General features: G+C 43.5%; 8 protein-coding genes across 8 annotated transcripts; 3 read left to right on the top strand and 5 right to left on the bottom strand.

The window, feature by feature from the left end:
• Nucleotides 1-20: 20 nt before the first annotated feature.
• Nucleotides 21-792, top strand: N7469_008990 (uncharacterized protein; the record flags this gene model as incomplete). Its single annotated transcript, XM_056647908.1, has 2 exons — nucleotides 21-207; nucleotides 266-792. The coding sequence occupies 2 exons, from the start codon at nucleotides 21-23 to the stop codon at nucleotides 790-792; spliced, it is 714 nt and encodes a 237-aa protein (XP_056497673.1).
• A 2,343-nt stretch (nucleotides 793-3,135) lies between these two features.
• On the top strand, nucleotides 3,136-4,643 carry N7469_008989 (integrase zinc binding domain-containing protein; the record flags this gene model as incomplete). Its single annotated transcript, XM_056647907.1, has 5 exons — nucleotides 3,136-3,608; nucleotides 3,678-3,800; nucleotides 3,867-3,921; nucleotides 3,979-4,118; nucleotides 4,196-4,643. 5 exons carry the CDS (start codon nucleotides 3,136-3,138, stop codon nucleotides 4,641-4,643), a joined length of 1,239 nt encoding a protein of 412 aa, XP_056497672.1.
• Nucleotides 4,644-5,607: 964 nt separating this feature from the next.
• Nucleotides 5,608-6,287, bottom strand: N7469_008988 (ER lumen protein-retaining receptor; the record flags this gene model as incomplete). Its single annotated transcript, XM_056647906.1, has 2 exons — nucleotides 5,608-5,954; nucleotides 6,038-6,287. The coding sequence occupies 2 exons, from the start codon at nucleotides 6,285-6,287 to the stop codon at nucleotides 5,608-5,610; spliced, it is 597 nt and encodes a 198-aa protein (XP_056497671.1).
• A 382-nt stretch (nucleotides 6,288-6,669) lies between these two features.
• On the bottom strand, nucleotides 6,670-8,248 carry N7469_008987 (uncharacterized protein; the record flags this gene model as incomplete). Its single annotated transcript, XM_056647905.1, has 2 exons — nucleotides 6,670-8,176; nucleotides 8,229-8,248. 2 exons carry the CDS (start codon nucleotides 8,246-8,248, stop codon nucleotides 6,670-6,672), a joined length of 1,527 nt encoding a protein of 508 aa, XP_056497670.1.
• A 286-nt stretch (nucleotides 8,249-8,534) lies between these two features.
• Nucleotides 8,535-10,267, bottom strand: N7469_008986 (U2 snRNP complex subunit CUS1; the record flags this gene model as incomplete). Its single annotated transcript, XM_056647904.1, has 2 exons — nucleotides 8,535-10,154; nucleotides 10,211-10,267. 2 exons carry the CDS (start codon nucleotides 10,265-10,267, stop codon nucleotides 8,535-8,537), a joined length of 1,677 nt encoding a protein of 558 aa, XP_056497669.1.
• A 451-nt stretch (nucleotides 10,268-10,718) lies between these two features.
• N7469_008985 (mitochondrial 37S ribosomal protein mS33) lies at nucleotides 10,719-11,221 on the bottom strand (the record flags this gene model as incomplete). The annotated part of the gene is made up of 4 exons (XM_056647903.1): nucleotides 10,719-10,760; nucleotides 10,816-10,865; nucleotides 10,921-11,129; nucleotides 11,189-11,221. 4 exons carry the CDS (start codon nucleotides 11,219-11,221, stop codon nucleotides 10,732-10,734), a joined length of 321 nt encoding a protein of 106 aa, XP_056497668.1. The 3' UTR covers nucleotides 10,719-10,731.
• A 283-nt stretch (nucleotides 11,222-11,504) lies between these two features.
• N7469_008984 (ribonuclease III) lies at nucleotides 11,505-12,560 on the top strand (the record flags this gene model as incomplete). Its single annotated transcript, XM_056647902.1, has 1 exon — nucleotides 11,505-12,560. One exon carries the CDS (start codon nucleotides 11,505-11,507, stop codon nucleotides 12,558-12,560), a length of 1,056 nt encoding a protein of 351 aa, XP_056497667.1.
• Nucleotides 12,561-17,055: 4,495 nt separating this feature from the next.
• On the bottom strand, nucleotides 17,056-17,613 carry N7469_008983 (uncharacterized protein; the record flags this gene model as incomplete). Its single annotated transcript, XM_056647901.1, has 2 exons — nucleotides 17,056-17,426; nucleotides 17,547-17,613. The coding sequence occupies 2 exons, from the start codon at nucleotides 17,611-17,613 to the stop codon at nucleotides 17,056-17,058; spliced, it is 438 nt and encodes a 145-aa protein (XP_056497666.1).
• Nucleotides 17,614-17,615: the final 2 nt, after the last annotated feature.

Raw genomic sequence — 17,615 nt, 5'->3', positions numbered from 1 at the left:
GGGAACAACGTATAGCTTCCATGAATACGAGGAGCCGGGATGCAGCCCCGCTATCATCCTTCAACTCTAACTGGAAACCTCAACCCATCACCCGACTATCTCCAAATGCGGCGTCTGTTCGAAGCCGAAAGCATAAATCCGAAACTAAAATTACGACCAAACCTCATCTAATCAAGCCTATGGGATCCGGTGTCCAAGAATCAAAGTGTAAGTCACAAACCCTTGATGACGGTTGCTCAGCGAAACTCATGCCATTTGCATCTAGCCGTGCGAGGTATGCGGTACAACCCAAGCACGTACCGCTGGGAAGGAAATGAAAATCTTGTGCAGGAGTTTGATAATTCTGTAGCGTCAAGATCGCCAAAACCTGCCCCGGCTCTCATTACCAATGTGGGAGCCATGCAAAATGTGCAGACTGTTGGGGGTATGGTTTTTGACCCCCATCGTATGTGCTGGCTTCGAGCCAAGTCCAAGGATCCTGTTCCCGATGACGAAGATGATGTCTTTGCAGGGTTGGATGACTTGGAAGATAAGGTCGTTGGACGTACCTCCATGACCGCGAATGAATTGAACCTCACCACCACCGGCGATGAACCAAGTGCGGGTGAATCCTCCGATGAAGGGCCTATCACCGAAGAGTTCGATGTCGGGCCGGAGTTTATTCGGCGCCAACGGGCCGAAGAAGAGAAATGGAAGCGTAAAGTTGACAGTTGGGTGGGCTCTGACCGTGAGGATCGTGAAACCCACTGGCGATGGGCCATTCGTGACCTAGTAGCAGATGGCACGACCTAGATGGAAGGATTCCGGCCGCCTGGTGATGCACACTGTTCATCCATGCGCGAGTGTGCCTGGCTGTGGTAGAGTTTTGAATATGGATGCAACGAACTTAATGACTGGAGACGAGCGACTCTTCAATGATTTCTCTCACTCTCTCCCCCTACCCCCTTTGCTCTAACCTCCCCATTGGCCTTAATGAAACTGGTCAAACGAATTTACGGTTGGAAACTTTGTAACTATATCAGTGTGTCTGTGTTTAATAATGAGATTTATTTGAATTCTTTTTGAAGAGAAGCATACCATTTTTGTTTTTATGTTGTCGTGTTCCTTTTTAGGGCTTCGTTGGGTCATGGGAGTATCACCTTCTCTTCCCCTTTCTTTTCCTATGCTTCTTTCTCACCTGTCAAGTTTCATAATATCTCCTCTTTTCTCACCGGGTTCATACCTCGTACGGCCTCGATTGACAGGGTCTATCCATGCTGGTAGGAACTCCTCGGGGGAGTATACCGTCTTTTGTCTTCCACCACCCCCAGGCAGATCCGAAACATCTCGGACTCGGGGCATCTAACAGAGACTAGGGCTTTGTTTCCTCGTTGCCTTCTGAGTCCCAATTCTGTTTTATTTTATTTATTTTTCTCTATTTGATTGTCACTAACGCCTCTTCCCACTCGCTTTCCCCATCTTGGTGGTTTGGACGGCTCACGCTGATCGGGAAGTTACAGAGTGACACCGGGTGATAGATTGGATAACACTCGAAAAGATTGAGAGAAAGATGGCCTTTCGAAGCGCCCCCCTTTCGCTTCACGACTGGCTCCGACTGCCAACACTGCGAGGGTCCGCCGCCAAGTGCATCGAACACGGTGTCTCACCTGTTGCGGACGGGCCAAACGCATGCAATCCTGCCATCCCGCATACTGCATTGATTGCCCGTCAACGAGACCCAATCCACTTCGCCCTGGCATTGACGCCACGTCAAGGTCACGTCGACTCTTCTCTTTTTACCCGCCTTCTCTCCCTGACAGCACACGATCTTGCTTGGTGGGACAGCAGGCCTGACAAGGATGTATCGACTCGGTCCTCCGGCCCCATTCTTGCCCCAGAATCTCTTTTCTTTGCTCAGTCTTCGCGCACCCCCCTAGACCCCCGCGCATGCGCGCGCAAGACGAAGAAGACTGACGAAATTCTATGCCTTAGATGGCTGGACCGCTTGCTTCACAACCACCGATCCATGTTCCTTCCAGTACGGCTACGTGCGTGTTTGGACTTTTGCCGGAGAGAGCAAATCTCCAGTCCGTTCTTTTTGTCTTTTTTCTTTTCTTTTCTTTTTTTGATTTCCTTTGCTCTTGTTTGACGGAAGCAAACCTGCAGAAACAAAGTTCTGCAAGGAATATTTCGCCTCTTTCTGTCCGGCACAAATATTGTTCCGGCTCGATTCGGGGAGCATTCGATCATCCCCCCGGTACTCCGTACTAATCGGCGAGACCTTTTGGGAGCCGATCCTTAGGTTATGCACTTCCCCTATAGGTGGCCTCGACTGTTTCAACGTGGCTCTGGCTCTGGGTCTGGCTCTTCATGAGGCAAATTGTGGCGCCGGGCATCGAAGCAGGAATCCGTATCACCATTGCTTGGTGTGTGCTGTCGTATCAGCCTGTCTTCATCTTTCTATTTGCCTCGGCGGGTCGGAAATATTTCGACAGCGAACCCTAGTCTTTTGGTTCGATACTCGTTTCTTTTTTCCCTTGTTACCCTTTTTTGAACCTATGGAGGGCAAAAAAAAATCCAATTTTATTTTTTTTGCTGCTGGTTTGGCATGTTCATCCATGCCGATCCTCTTCCCTGTAATCTTGAATGATACCCTTTTTGGCTGTACCTGACAGAGCTCTGCTCGATTAGCCTGGCTCTATCATTTCTTTTTCCTGTGAAATATTGGCTGTTGGACTTCCAGGGATCCCCTCTGTTGATTCTGCCTCTTCTGTCTTAACATGGTCTCGTGCACTTCTGCACTTCCTTGGGCACCGGTATGTCCTGCAAGATTCGCCTGGGGGGTCCTTTGCAGGTCCTTTTTTAATACAATTGCTACCCCATTGATGCTTTCCATGGCTTTTGTTTAAATCACCTCTTGGTACCTCTCGAGGTTTCAATTTCGCAGATCTAAATCCTCGATTCTCTACTTTTACCCTTTTATCAAAGTTCACAACTATTGTATACCTTGTTTTCTTTTTTTTCTTACTCGGCTTAATACCTCTATATTCTCACTCGCTTTCCTTCTCTTCTTTCTTCCCATTGAAATACACTTCTTCTCCCGAGCCTGAATATCAAAGTTAGTCTCAAAAGCATCAATCCTTCGGACCTTGGACGATGAGCAGCTTTTCAAGACGCAATGATGGTAATGATAGCTATCTCATGAATCAACAAATGACAGTCCCGGGTACTTACAACCATCCCGAGAGTCATGATTTCAATCCTGCTGGATCTGGCTCATACCACTTCTCTCAACCATCGTTCAACCCATATGGGTCCCAGTTTGGAGCTTCTCCATATGGACAACAGCCAGGTCTCGGACAAGGAATGCAGCATTTGCAGTATGCCTCGGATCATACCATTCCTTCCATGTCCACGCCAGATGATATAAGACTTCATCATCCGTCGTCGCAATATATGACCCAACCTCGTTATGTGCAATCTCCTCGATATCTACCGCTTCGAGAAGCTTTCGAAACAGAGATTGAAAATCAGGAATCTCGTAATGAAGGGAGTATGCTATCAGAACCGGTGATACCTGTTCTAGAGGGATTCCCGGATGTTAAGGAATTCGATCAATTGATGCAGAGGTAGGATTTGAGCAGTTGTTTTCTACTTGGTTCTCTTGGTTTTGTTGCTGATAATTGTATGTCTGATAGCTATGTCGATGATCTCTCCGTGAAGAAACAGGACAAAGCCCTAATTCATGCCAAACGAGCACGTAACATTCGCACGGTTTTGAACGATCCAAAGGATACTGCAGTTGAATCCGCACAATTCCGGTATGTCGTGAATTTTTTTATATATATATCTTTTATCATTTGTGGGTGCTCTGCTAATTGAGATAGATTCTGGGTCAAGAAGATGTTCAAACTTCAGACTGTGGGCGTGGGTACAACAGAGGTATGTGCCTCTTTTTCTTTGAAGATATGAAACAATTGTTGACCAAACCAATTCCAGTGCCGTAAAATGATTTGTCACGAAGGCAAACCCGTTGCAATTCGTGAGAAATTATTCAAAATCCTCACCAAAGCTCATCAGCAATGCCAACACGGTGGACGTGATAAAACCTCCGCGCAGGTCCGACGTATCTATTCCTGGTACGTTCAAGATATACACCATAACCTCTAGTAGGGAATCCCCAGCTAACACCATTGTTGTTTTGATATATGATTAGGGTCCCAAAAGAACTGATCTCCCGATTCGTGAAGATTTGTCCAACTTGTCAAGTTCGTCGAGGAGGAGCTCGTCTTACGCCTCCGAATTCCCGTCGAGGTTCACCCCGTATGGAAATGATTTCTCGTTCTCCAAAACTTCCCTCGCCACCTATTTCTCGACGAGAATCCAATTTTGGAAGTCAGGCTGCTATGGATCGAGCACAGCCAGACTATTTCACGCACATGCATGGTCATAGTGGGTGGATGGATAGTCATCAGAATCTACAGGGACGTTCGGCGATAGGAACCGGGGTTCGTTCCTATCATAGTCCTATGGGTGGATTATCGCATTCCATTGCAGGGACTTTGGACCCTTTTGCTACTGATCTTTCGGTTCCTCCGTCGCAGTTAACTTATGCCGGAGGATATGTTTCAAGTCACGGCACTCCAACACAGAGGGATTATTGAATGGCCTGGTTACAACCGGAGGATAACCCCAATCTGATATTGATATCTGGGCTAAACGAATCGGCTACAGCGAAATATTCAAAAAGTGTAATTTGGTCACATATGTACCCAGGGAAGAGAAGAAGATGGTGAAAAGCCATCAAGCAAAAAAAAAAAATGGGAAAAAAGAAAACAAAGTCAAAAGGAACTCCCGATTGGGATTGGAAGGGAGTTAGCTCGAAATACGGGAATGTCATTAGCTGCAAGGATGCAGATACGATGTAGAATCTGAATAACAGCATAATGAAATACAATACATCTTATTATCACATTTCGCTTTTCAAAAAGGTAACTACCTAGGATGAGGTTCGGACTGAGACGAACCGATTTGCCAGTACAAGGAGTAAAGGAGGAATCAAAGAACCTTCCTCATTCAAGTTGAGATTGGAGGATTCGATAATTCGAGTACGCAAAGGGTGAAAGCATCAATTCATAAATTCAGAATCTTGTTCATCAAACACCAGCGTGGGCATATAAAAGTGGCGTGACTGGCATCTTGTCCCCTTTCATCCACCGCTAATAGTAAAGAAGCGGGCCCCGCAGGGAGAGTGAATAAAATCGATTGTAAAACAGATTGTTTTATCAAGACCTTTGACCGAGTGACAATCTGCTCAGGCCTGTTTACACAGGAAGAGAGAATTTCTTCCCTTTCAGCACTCTGTAGTACATTGTTAGCATGGATATATACCACGGGATGAGATTACCATCATCATTCAGGGTCAAAGCAAGCCGAACGTACTTGTTATAGTAGATGTAGAAGAAATCCGAGTAGAGCAAAGTCTGAATGATTCCAGCGAGGATGGGAACGGGCTGGAAGGATCGCTGGAAAGAAGCTTCGGTGAAATACCGGTACATCCAGTTGGGAATATAAAGAGCTCGGTACAGTCCCAATGCGGCGAGGTAGTGTGTAGTAATTGTATCTGCTTCACCGGTTCGTTGTAACATGAAGAGTTGAGGGAGAATGGCTACTGATTCCAGCCAAATCGAGAACGTCCAAAGGATCTAGGTATGTAAGTGCGCGAACTTGGTGATGGGCGATGGAAACGAAGGATAATAGTCTACGGACCTCGGAGAAACGGTAGTCGTGTGGGAAGAGAATGGCCAGGATGGCGCTGATTCCGAGAAGGTATTGGACCTTGAATGTATCGAGGTTTGGGTCATGAGTTGGTTTGTAGTCGTTCAGCATGAGGTAGATGATATAGCCCGAGGATCCGATGAAGAGGAGTTTGAATGTAGTCAGGTAAAGCGAGTCTGTGAAGGTCCAGAAGAGATCTAATCAATTGAGAGTTGTATCCTATTAGCGACAGACTCCAGAAACCCATGGTGGTCTAGATTTCCGGAATTCATCAACTTACCCAGGTAGCGAGTGACGAAAACCAATAGGTATAACACTTGCGACTTAAAAGATAACCCGGAACAGCTCTGCGACAAGTAATTAGTGGTGAGCGGGCGAAGGAGATGGTAGTAAAGCGTACGCTGGTCGACTTCATCTTCTGCAGAAGAATGAAGATCGATGCCAGATGAGAGAAATCGGCTGGCTAAGTCAGTAAATATATCATGAAGAGAAATTAAGAGCGACTCACCTAATAACCTGAAGATATTCATGATGTCTCGAGATCGTACTGGGGTGGGAGAATGGGAGAAGAAGGATGAAGAGGAGAAAGTAGTTGTTGACACGAAAACCAAACCAAACGGAAGGGGGACAGACTGTGCCGATCAGGTACGCGCGCGGCTCCACTTGGAATGCACATTTCATAGTATATGACACATATTATGATATATTGTTATATGTATTATATGTATAAGACTAGATAGACAGTATAGTAGTAAAAGAAAAGTGGATAATCAATGGCATTTCAGTATATAGTACATATGGTATTCCTTAACTCCATATCCTAAGTGGTTCCCCCATCATAACTAAAGAAAGATATTGGTATAATATTAAGATCAACGCCAATCTCCTGATCAAAAAAGTAGAAAAGAAAAATTAGTACAAGACTCCCTCTCCAATACTCTCGTCAGCCATACGCTGAAGATGACCCTCGGCAAGTTCACTCTTCAGCGCGCAGATCGAACTCTCACGATCAAGCCGATCCCAATCGCGAAGACCAGCTCTTCGAGATTTTTGTATCGACGTCATTTGATCCAGTAACTTCTCTTTGTCCGCTTCGAGTTGTGAAAGTCGTTTTTCGGTCGTAGCATCAACTGCACTTGGTAAAGCCCGACCTCCCGGAATGATCGAATTCAGCCCCGCAAGATAGTTGGGAGATTTCGGCGTCATCGGAGATCCAGATACTGAACTACCATGACGAGGTCCTTGATATCGGTATCCGGGGCCTCCCGGCATGGGAGGTGTGAAAGATGCCCTAGGGCCGGATGGAGCGCCATGTGAAGGCATGGGGTGTGGCCCACGACGCGGTCCTGAAGGACCACCCATCCAGGGGCCATCTCGTGATCCGGCACCATGTCGTGGACGAGTTGGTGCCGCTAGAGCAGAAGCATTGTGAGGCCCTCGATTGTGAGGAGGAGGACCCTTCAAGCCCTGGGATGGCCCGAGTGGAGGAGTCTGGGTTAGACCTAGGTTTCTTGGTTGGGTTGGGATATTTCGACTCAGACGAGGGGCCCCGGGCTGCTGCATTTGATCGAATGATTGTTTCTTGGCTAAGCGTTCTGGATCTTCTGGTCCCTTCATGTGATCAGATATGCCTGTTTCTTGTGGGTGATCACGGCGGGGAGATCTTCCTGGGGCAAGTGAAGGTCGATGAAAAGGAGACTGGTGAGCTGGTGAGCGGCTACGGCTTCGACGAGGAGGTACACCTCCACGGTCTCCATGGTGGAAAGGAGATGATCGTCTTGACGTCGTGTTAGATTCACTTGCGAGGGCGTGTGAAGGGGATGTTTGCCTGGAACGAGATGATGGCCGGTCTCTGCCTATATCGGCAGGCGGGTCCCGACGATAAGGCTGAGATGGACTTTGTGAACGAATTGAAGCCGGTTGAGGAGGTCTCGGGGATAATACGCGGCTGTTCCTGTCACCACTAGGGATGGTTGGGGTCATGCGCCGTGCTGTTCGAAAATCTTGACTTCCTGGAGAGATATCGCGGGGGCGACGCGGACTACTCCGGCCTCGTGATGCATCACCAGATTTCCCCTCACTATATGGAGACCGCGATCTCCAGGAAGGACCAGGTGGAGGCGATCTGTTCCTATCATCTCTTCTAGGAGAGAATCTTCGATGCGGAGACCGTCGTCGAACGAATGGGGCTTGGCCATAGCCTCGTGGCTGGAAGGGAGGTGTTCGTGATCGTCGGCGATACTCTATAGGTGAGCGACTTCGGGGTCGTGTAAACCCTCGATTCGGTACCCAGGTATCAGCTCGAGGACGAGATCGATTCCGTGGAGGAGAACGTCTTCGGCCGTCATAGCCTCGAGATGGTGACCGTGCAGGCCGGTCAGAGGGCCGATAGCTTTCACCTCCTCTCCGGTCGTCAAATCTATTGTTGACTATTAGTATGTGGCTGATATCAAGATTCCAGTTCAACAAACCTTCTGCGATCTCGATCCATTCCCAATAGACTAGACTTTGCAAGTTCACAAGGAGACTTTCAGTCGTTGCGGGTGAAAAGGATTCTGCCAGTTGGCGGTGAGTCTCTTCTACATGTGACACCTGTGGTGTTTTTAACGATTTGGAGTTGTATGGCTTCACGATATAAGTGTATAAAAGTATAGAATTCGCACTCCACAAGGTCGTAGTTTGAAGCTGGGTCATAGAATAAAAGTACATGTATGAATATCTAGCGCCCGTGACAATCCAAAGAGATAGAGTAAATAGAAAAAATAGAACTCTTCCAATCAACGCTTGCCTTTCCGCTCTTCTTCCTTGCGTAACCGCTTGCGGCTCTCTTGTGCAATCATATCACTGAGATCCTCTTGGAATCCCCATTGGGGCGGGTTCTGTTGTTGCCTCTGTGTCTCATACAGGTTTTGAAGATTCTCTTTATTTAATCCATCCCCGGATTGGAGAGTATCCAGGTCAACAGATACCTCAACATCTCCGGGCTTCTTTCGCTTGCGTGTTTGGTCATCTACGCCCAGAACGGGTGGTTTGCCGGACGACGAGCTGAGGTCGTACGCTCTATCACCGCCGAAGAATCCTGAGACATTCGTTTGTCGCTCAGGAATGACCTGGTAAGCACTTCTGGGGTGGACAGACTCCTCGGTCTCCGTTCCACGGTGATGTTTCCGAACATCGAATTCTCCAGAGATATTTTCCGTCGTACCAATCTCCGTCGGTACGGCTGAGGCCATGCCACTAGGTGTCTCGAGACCACTAGGGGAATGTGTTCCAGTCTCTTGTGATTCTTCGTCTTCGTCCTCCTCTTCATCCTCGTCTCCTTCCTCTTCACTTTCTTCCTCGGATTCCTCCTCTTCTTGCAATTCTCCCCAAAGATCCTTCTCAACCGGTTCTCCTTGCTGCACGTTCTGCTGAGGTTGTAGAACACCAAAGATATCACCTCCATAAAGTGGTCGGTTATGCTCATCCACAGGCGGCTTTCCGTATCCTCCTGGGTGGTAACCCCACATCGCACCGGGTGGGGGGGGCGCATTGAGACCTGGAATCTTCAAGGCAGGATAAGAAGGCGGGGGCCCATATCGCTGTTGGTTGATGAGCCATGGGGGCGGTGCACCTGGAGGCATATTGAGAGCCTCCTTCAGTTCATCACTCAATTCACCAGGATGAAGATGCTTCAGATTGGTTTCGTATTCCTTGCCTTCGTAGTAGATCTCACCGTAGCGAGTCAGTTCCGGCTTGGTCTGGAAGCGGAAGAACGCCTCATAGAGCTTTTGATAATCAATATCCAATTTTCCCATTTTCGGCTGCACTCTCTCGCGTTGTTTTTGCTTGAGAGAGGACTGTTCTTGTTTGTCTAGTGCGGCATCGCGCATTTCGGCGATTCCAGTTTCTTGAATGAACTTTGGAAGAGCGAAAGGGGCTTTTTCAACACCGCGTTTCGAGGAAAGGTACTCTCGCTTCAGAGACCAGTGGGATGGAACTGGAACCACATTTCGATGCGCTTTAAGATGAATTAAGAGTCGAGGATCTGCCGCCGAAGTGTCTGTCCATTCCACAATCTCTGGTTTATGAACCATGGCCTTCAGTTCAGCCACAGATAACTTATTCAGCTCTTTGCGCTTCTTTTTTGAGATCTTGTGCTCATTTGCTTGTTCTTCATCGGGGATTTCGTCATCGTCATCGAAGTAGATCTCTGGCTTTTCAGCCTCCTTCGTGGGGGCATCATCTCTAGCCTCGTCAAATCTATTGACGACACCCTTGTACATCTCCCATAATGGATCATCGGGCTCGGGCACAGCTACGTCTGGTCCTGCAGATGGCGCATCTTCTGAAATTGATTCGCGCGGCGGAGATGTTGTCTTGGTCTCTTGGGCATTCTCAACAGGCGCGTTGGCAGCCTAGGAAGAAGGATGTGTTAGCATCTAATCAGGCACTGGTACAGGGGCATTCTCACCTCCACCTTCTGCGCCTTCTTCCGCGCTCGCCTGAGCTGATTCTTGCTTGCCTTCATAATCAGCAATTATCCGCCCTGCGGTATTCCGTGGGGAGTTGAAAGCTGCGGGAAAAAAGCTGGGTTGAGATCGAATGGAGTCGCGCGTGGATCAGTTTCCGCCGCAAATGCCATGCTCCTACACTCACCGCCTAGCACTCTTTTTCACAAAGTGCAACAGTTTACATTGAAGGGCTTAATTAATGAATTTATGGAAGGTTCAATGGATTGATAATTCACAGGAACCATAAGGTTCTTCGGTTCTGGTCTATTGTACATGTAATAAGATGGATATGGTATGCTTCAAAGAGGAATGTGCCTATAAAGCACGAACGTAGTAAAATGAACATGAGCGCCGCCTCATCTCTCAATCGCCGCTCATCCTTGTTCGGGGACACAGGGAACAGCAAAGATGTTGGGTAGGGAGGAGTCTATGAGGGATTCGCATCGTTGGAAGATGGATTTCGTTGATGGTAGGGAATAGTTTATCTCTTCTTCTTGGCGGATTTCGATTCTGGGTAATCGTTAAGAGGTAGCTCATCTAAGTTATGATTGAAGGATCAACTCACCTGCGGCAGTTCTCTTCTTCTTAGGTCGACCCTTTCCTCGTAATTTGGCACTGTAAAGCTGAGTCAATCGAAAGTACTTCCTCGCCAGAAATGAATATGACAAACATTTGAATAGCTTCCTCTCTGTCATCTTCGGCCTCATCAAATGTCGTCAAGCCAAGGGGTTTGTATGTGTTCTGCAAGTCTCTAAATGAGACGTCTTTCTTGGGATACCATGCTGCGAGGGCTGGACCACGTAGGCGCTGTCTAAGGATCTTATTTCCGAGTCGCAGTCTTTGCGGATTGAAATTGAGGGAGAAGATACGGCATTGGGCCTGGGACAAGCAAAAGAGTCAGTAAGCAGCTGGCTGCATTGAATGAAGAAAAATATTACCTTAACCAACTCAAGAATTCGAGGTTGTGACATCTTCGCACGGCTTCATGGGCTGCGCGGCAATGAGAGGAGAGAGTCGTCGGTTTGTTCAAACGCGCGTGCTTCCGCATAAGTCATGTGACTCCCTTTTTTCGAGGTGGGCCCGCCATGTACAGACTCAGCCCGAGGCTCTCTTTCTTCTGTCGAGCAACCCTGCAATGAAATGAGTTCCAAAAGAACACTGGATTCCACCAGTGGTAAGCGTCATGGAGATAGAGAAAAGCGTCATAAGGTCTGAATCCCTTTTCTGTCAACGGTGAAAAATTGACCTGCTATCATGCTCTTTCGCCTTATCTCGCTGAACTCAATAACTAAGCATATATCGCAGACAAAGCATTCGACTGGGCCTGTACCAACAGAAACAAACACCAGCAAGAAGGATTTCTCCAAGGATCAGGACTCAAAAATTTGTCTTTCACAGTTAAGACAACATGTTAAGGAAGTCAAAAACAACGTGACTATCCTAGAAGCCGAGCCAGACCTCGCAACTGCAATTTCTATGCTCGATGCGGCATTAAACCGGAGAGAAAAGGCCGTACAGACTCATAGTGTGCAATATACTGCCAATTTATCTTCTGGGTCGGGCAAGACAGAAAAAAGCTCTGGGCCACCATCATTACCACCCATTCTAGATGATCGTCTCGAAAAAGCCGTCTTCACCCACCCTGGTCAGGATAGCAATCCTGCCGTGACTTATGACCGCCTGGAGATCCTCGGAGATGCTTATATCGAATTAATAGCAACCAAGCTGGTTTGGGACAGGTTCCCAAGTCTTCCCTCCGGCAGGATATCCCAAATACGAGAATCCCTAGTCAAGAACGAGACTCTTGCAGCTTATGCTGATGTGTATGGCTTAGCTCACAAGGCAATTGTACCTCCTGGCTATGCTGACCAGGCAAAGCGATGGATCAAAACAAAAGGTGATATTTTCGAGGCCTATGTGGCGGCGGTCATTCTTTCCGATCCCATGAATGGATATAGGAATGCAGAACAATGGCTGATTGCTCTTTGGTTGCCCAAACTTGTCGATCTGGGTCTCCAGAAATCAGATTTACATTCAAAGGAGGAATTAGCCAAGCTGGTCATGGCAAAGGGTATCAAGTTGGAATATGTCGAGGAGAAATCCGCAGTGATGCCAAAAGGTACTGGTAGTCAAACATTCTTCATCGGCGTCTATCTCACTGGCTGGGGATGGGAAAAGAAGCACCTTGGCTCAGGACAGGGACCGAGCAAGAATGCGGCTGGCGACAGGGCTGCGAAAAGTGCCCTTGCAAACACATCTCTGATTTCGCAGATTAGTCAAGCGAAAAAATCATCACTTAGTAGCAAATAGAGGCAGATTAATTTTCAGTTTCAGTATATCGCTCTAATCACAAAATCCATCATTATATCCACGATTCATCTTGAGTACAGACTAGGACATCTCAGCTTGTTAGGTAAAACACAAGATAGACACTCTAACACTTACAATAAAGTATTGCTCTTCATACGATACTATCAGAACAAAAAATGTATATAACCCATAGGAATTCTAAATAAAAGATTTCTGAACGTAAATATGGGAAGTAAAAGCTTTTATAGAGAGCAAAATATTTCCTGCCAACTTCAAGAGATTAGAGATTCAAGGGATCCCCCTTTTATCTACCAGTATAGAGCCTTCGATTTTTATTTGACAATTGAGGGTGTATGTAGATGAGAGTATTTATACTAAAAGTAAATCAAGGTAATCTACATTGACCCCATTTCCACTAGTTACTACCACTACCACTACTACTTGTTTAGGTAGCTAGCGTGGAAGACGCCAATGCATATTCCCGTCGAGCTTTAGAAACTCACCTTTAAAGTACTTCTGTTGTCCAACATTTCTGTCACGGAGCATATGGTTAGACATTGGAAGCTCTGGTTCCCACTTTCACGAAGATTCTACTGAATTTGCGGGGATGAGAGGCAACTATTGGTAATAGAACGATATATCAAACATCTCCTTTTCGTTGCGGATATAAAGAGACCAGACCAAGGCAGTAACAGAGCTCCCATTTACCTGAAGTTGATGGAACAAACCTTGCTTTTCCTGGAGACCGCGAGCAGAGCCAATCCAACAAGCCGACCTTTCTCCATGACGGCAATTTACCAAATGACATGACTTTGTGCAGCCTATGCATGACATAGGTAATGGTATTGTAGATGAAGTGGTGCTTAACGATTGTATCAATCCTTCCCAATCTTCTTTGAGCGTAAGAATAGACCAATCCTATTGGGGGTCGTCTCAACATCAGTGGAAGCTAAAGAAAAACTGTTCTTGCTCTGATAATTGAAAATGTGAGCAGAAATGTCAAAATAGGGCCAATGTACCGACATACGTAAATACTGTATCTAACAAGGGTCGATGAACTTTTGCTGCTGTTCTTGGTTCAATGATCCTATCAAACAATCAGCACGAGATCTTTGAGATAACCATACCACTCAAGGGCAGAAAGTAATACTAATTTCAGAATGGTTGAATCAGTATATACGCCTATCCAACAACCCAACCGGGCATTTGGATACTGGAAGTTGCTGCTGGCCCCATAACTTAAGCCAAATCTCTGTGGGAGAATTGAGTGAAAAATGAAATGCATACACATGGCCTTGGGATGTTCTTATAGGGGGGATTGAGCGCAACCATGAATGCAATAGCAAAAGCAAAGTATATAATTGCTAGTGGCCAGCCAACGTTTTGAAAGTAAAACAGAAGAATAGTCCGTTCTCGATAGTTTAAGCTCTAGTTTCGTACTTTTATTCAAAGCATATAGCTTATGTTCTTAGCTATTCACTGTACTCGAGATAGTTCGTATAGACTCACAACAGAAATGTGACTAATAATCATTACAGTAGCTGTGATACTCATCGATGTCTCAAATGCGTTTCCAAGGACCACGCCGACCAGTATAAGAACTTTAATGACGGAATATAGTAAAACTGCAGTAAACTTCGTAGCATAAAGCCACGAACTTTTTACCTTGCTGGAACGATCTTTGTAACGGGTAGACCCTATTGTTTGGGCTTATAAGATTACCACTCGGACAAAGGAGACCACAATATCGAAGCGAGAGCTTTGATATTCCCAAACTACATATATATAAGGTAAAGGTAACGCACGAGTATCTTGTCACAGAATTTGTCCTGTGGCAATCTTATAAATTATAAATTTGTATCCCAAACAGCAAACAAACAACAAATGCTGGAACTATTGTTAGAATATTCTTCTCAAAAAGAGATAAAATCGTATCCTCCAAAATATATCGATTCGATTATAAATAATTAGAAAAAAAATAATTGCAAGATATATTATCGAAGGGAAAATAAAATTGAAAAAAGAGAAAAAAAAATTGAAATAAATTATTAACTAAAATTTTGAATAATAAATTTGAATTTGAATATAAGAATGTATTGAACAGAAAACCTTTTTTCTATGATCCAAATATCCATAATGATTGAAAGAATTATATCTATATATATTATTTAATCAATCAATTATTATTATATTTTCTTTCTTTCTTTCTTTCTTTCAATCAATCAATCAATTATTCAGTATCTAACTCGCTATCTAATTGTTACTGCTAGACTGAAACATTCTTCCAGTTCTGCTGTTCAAACAAAATACTAGACCTGTTTGTTAGGCCGCTTATGGATGAATTTCTGAGAGAATATATATCCATAAACTGTTGCGATTTGGGCTGGTTATTTATGGGCTAGTCCAGACTGTCCAAATGTGGGTCATTTTTTAATTGGTTTATACCAGTATTTTTGGTCGTTTCAAAATTATATGATTAACTATGGCAATCACCAAAATCTGTAATAGTTACTAAGTTGTCAAGCTAGAGACCCGTGACTAGACAAGGGTATCAGATGGTAGAAACCAGATAGAATGTATTGATACATAGACTGATTCTTGAAGAGCTCAAGAATTCTGAATATGCATATGATCTTATATATATTAGGATTCGGATAGGTCTCTATATACAGATGACTCGAAAGAATTTAGGTTTCGGATCGATATCGAGTGTTTGGGATATTGTATACTTCGACTTCCGTGACAATATATTCTTTTCTTTCTAGAGATGGTCGATTTGACCATTCAACAGGATAGGAATTTAGTCAAACAATTCAAACTCGATAGTACTATATTGACCAAATATTTCTGGATTTCTTTTCCGATTTGGGTAAAACTGCACGGGGATGCAAACAAAGAAACGGATTTTTTTGATATCTTTTCTCTACAAAAATCTTATCCACAATTCTTATTTTCTTCAATTCTATTTTTTTGATAGACTCTTTATCATTTTTTCTCTGATATTTTGATTATATCAATTGCTGTTCCGGTTTCTACCACTGCTGCTGCTCCGATTTCAGCTGTTGCTGTTCCAGCTACTGCTATTGTTCCAGCTACTGCTGTTGTTCCGAATACTGCTGCTGTTTCAACTACTGCTGATCTTGTTAGTAATACTAGAAATACTGCAAGTTGTAAAAAAAAAGAAAACAGATAATATACTAGAAATAGAATCGGAAACGGTAATGAAACAGATAATGGTGGTATAGATTCTAGCAGAAATTCTGGTTCTGAGAATATTGTCAGTACTTTTCTCGATCTCTTTTTTTTGTAATCGAATTCTCTGTTCTTTTTTTGTATTCTGTATAAAATATATTGCTAAAACTGTATTTTGTATTTCTGCGGATACTGTTTTAGTGTAACGGAACTAAGGTACAAAGTAGTATTTGTTGACTAGATAAGAAAATAATGGAAGAAAAGTAGAAGATCAATTAAATCAGTAGTAAAATACAAAAACTGATTCTTGAAAGAATTTCAAACAATCAGAATTATTTGAACGAAATTATTCAGATTTCTTTTTATATGTTTTTTCCGAAAAAAAAAAAAGTATAGAATCAGAATCGTACTACAAAAATTATTAGATCTGTCAAAAGAAATAGTTTATACAGTATCGATATATTGATATTTCAGATTTTTTATCGGAAATTCTGTAACAACTATTTTTTTTCGAAATCTGTTTTTAGATATCTTTATAGAATTCGCAAAAAATTTGTATCAGAATATACAAATATTTTTTATTCCAGACCGCTTTTTTATTCTAATATTAAATAATACAATATAAATTGATTTTGTAATAATAAATTTTATTTTTTTTATCAAAAAAACAGTAGATATAAAAACCGGCAAAAATCGGTAATTCTGTCACAGGATCCCTGACAAAGGATCTGAAGAATGATATAGTGAAGCTAGGCTGCGGCATAACCGCGGGTACCCATGGCCGCCCATGGCCGCCCGCACTTGCGGGCGGCTATGGGCATTAAATCCTGTGACCGCAAGGCTTGCGGGCGGCTATAGGCATGAACTCTATGGCCGATGGGTACCCGCGGGCACCCATTCTGGTATAAATAATATAAATACGCCAAGTCTTATGATATAAAAGAATCTGCATAAATTATACAGTTTTTTTGGTATTTTTGTAGTATAGAAATGTATATAAGAAGCAGCAAAAATACAAGATTAAAGATATTGTTTATTTTTAATAGATATTAATATAATTGATATTCTAGAATACAGCATCACTTTTTTTTATAGAACTCTTTTGATCTGCAAATTTGATCTGGAAAACTCTTAATCTAGCTGATAACCCAGATCTAAACTATTTATATTATATTCTGTCTATCTCAAATCCATCTAGCAATTTTGGCCTCTTCCAAATCCTTTCTGATCGGCCCTGTATATATTTCTCAATATTGTTCTGAGATTCAGTGATACTGATTACTTGCTTGTATTGTACTATAGACTAATTTGCAGAAAAAAATTGTTTAGATAATTTATAATCTGAATTATCAGAGTTATCTGCTTTCTGTTCTTGTTTCTCATTTTTACTAATTGGATCAAGCTCAGCAAGTATAGAAATAGACTTGGCTTTCTGATTAGATAATACAGTCTCTTCAACAGAGAGTTGCTCTTTAATCAAATCAAGCTCAGTATTCTTATATTCAAACTTGGTTAAACAAAGATAAATTATTAGATCTTTGATTGTATTCTCTTTTAATTGTTCTTGACAATAATAGTATATATTGCGAATATAATTGAACAGCTGTTCAATATCAGTGTTATTTGTCGGTATAGACAGAATATTATATATAAGTGTTGCAAGAATAGAATATTCTTATTTATAATCTTTCCAGAATATCCGAGAATTATCTTTTACAAAATCTGTTATTATAATTAATATATAAATAGTATATTAAATAATTATATTTATCTTTTCTAAAATATAGAATAAACTTATTATCTGGACAATCAATCTTAGTCTACAGAGCTGTCTATAAATTATATAGCTCATCAAATTCATCT

The sequence above is a fragment of the Penicillium citrinum genome (assembly GCF_028827155.1).
Source record: "Penicillium citrinum strain IBT 23319 chromosome Unknown utg000008l:1.0-2707905.0:1.0-2709502.0, whole genome shotgun sequence".
In the NCBI taxonomy this organism is placed as follows: Eukaryota; Fungi; Ascomycota; class Eurotiomycetes; order Eurotiales; family Aspergillaceae; genus Penicillium; species Penicillium citrinum.
Note: the sequence above shows the minus strand (reverse complement) of the source record. Positions and strands in the feature narration are given on the sequence as shown.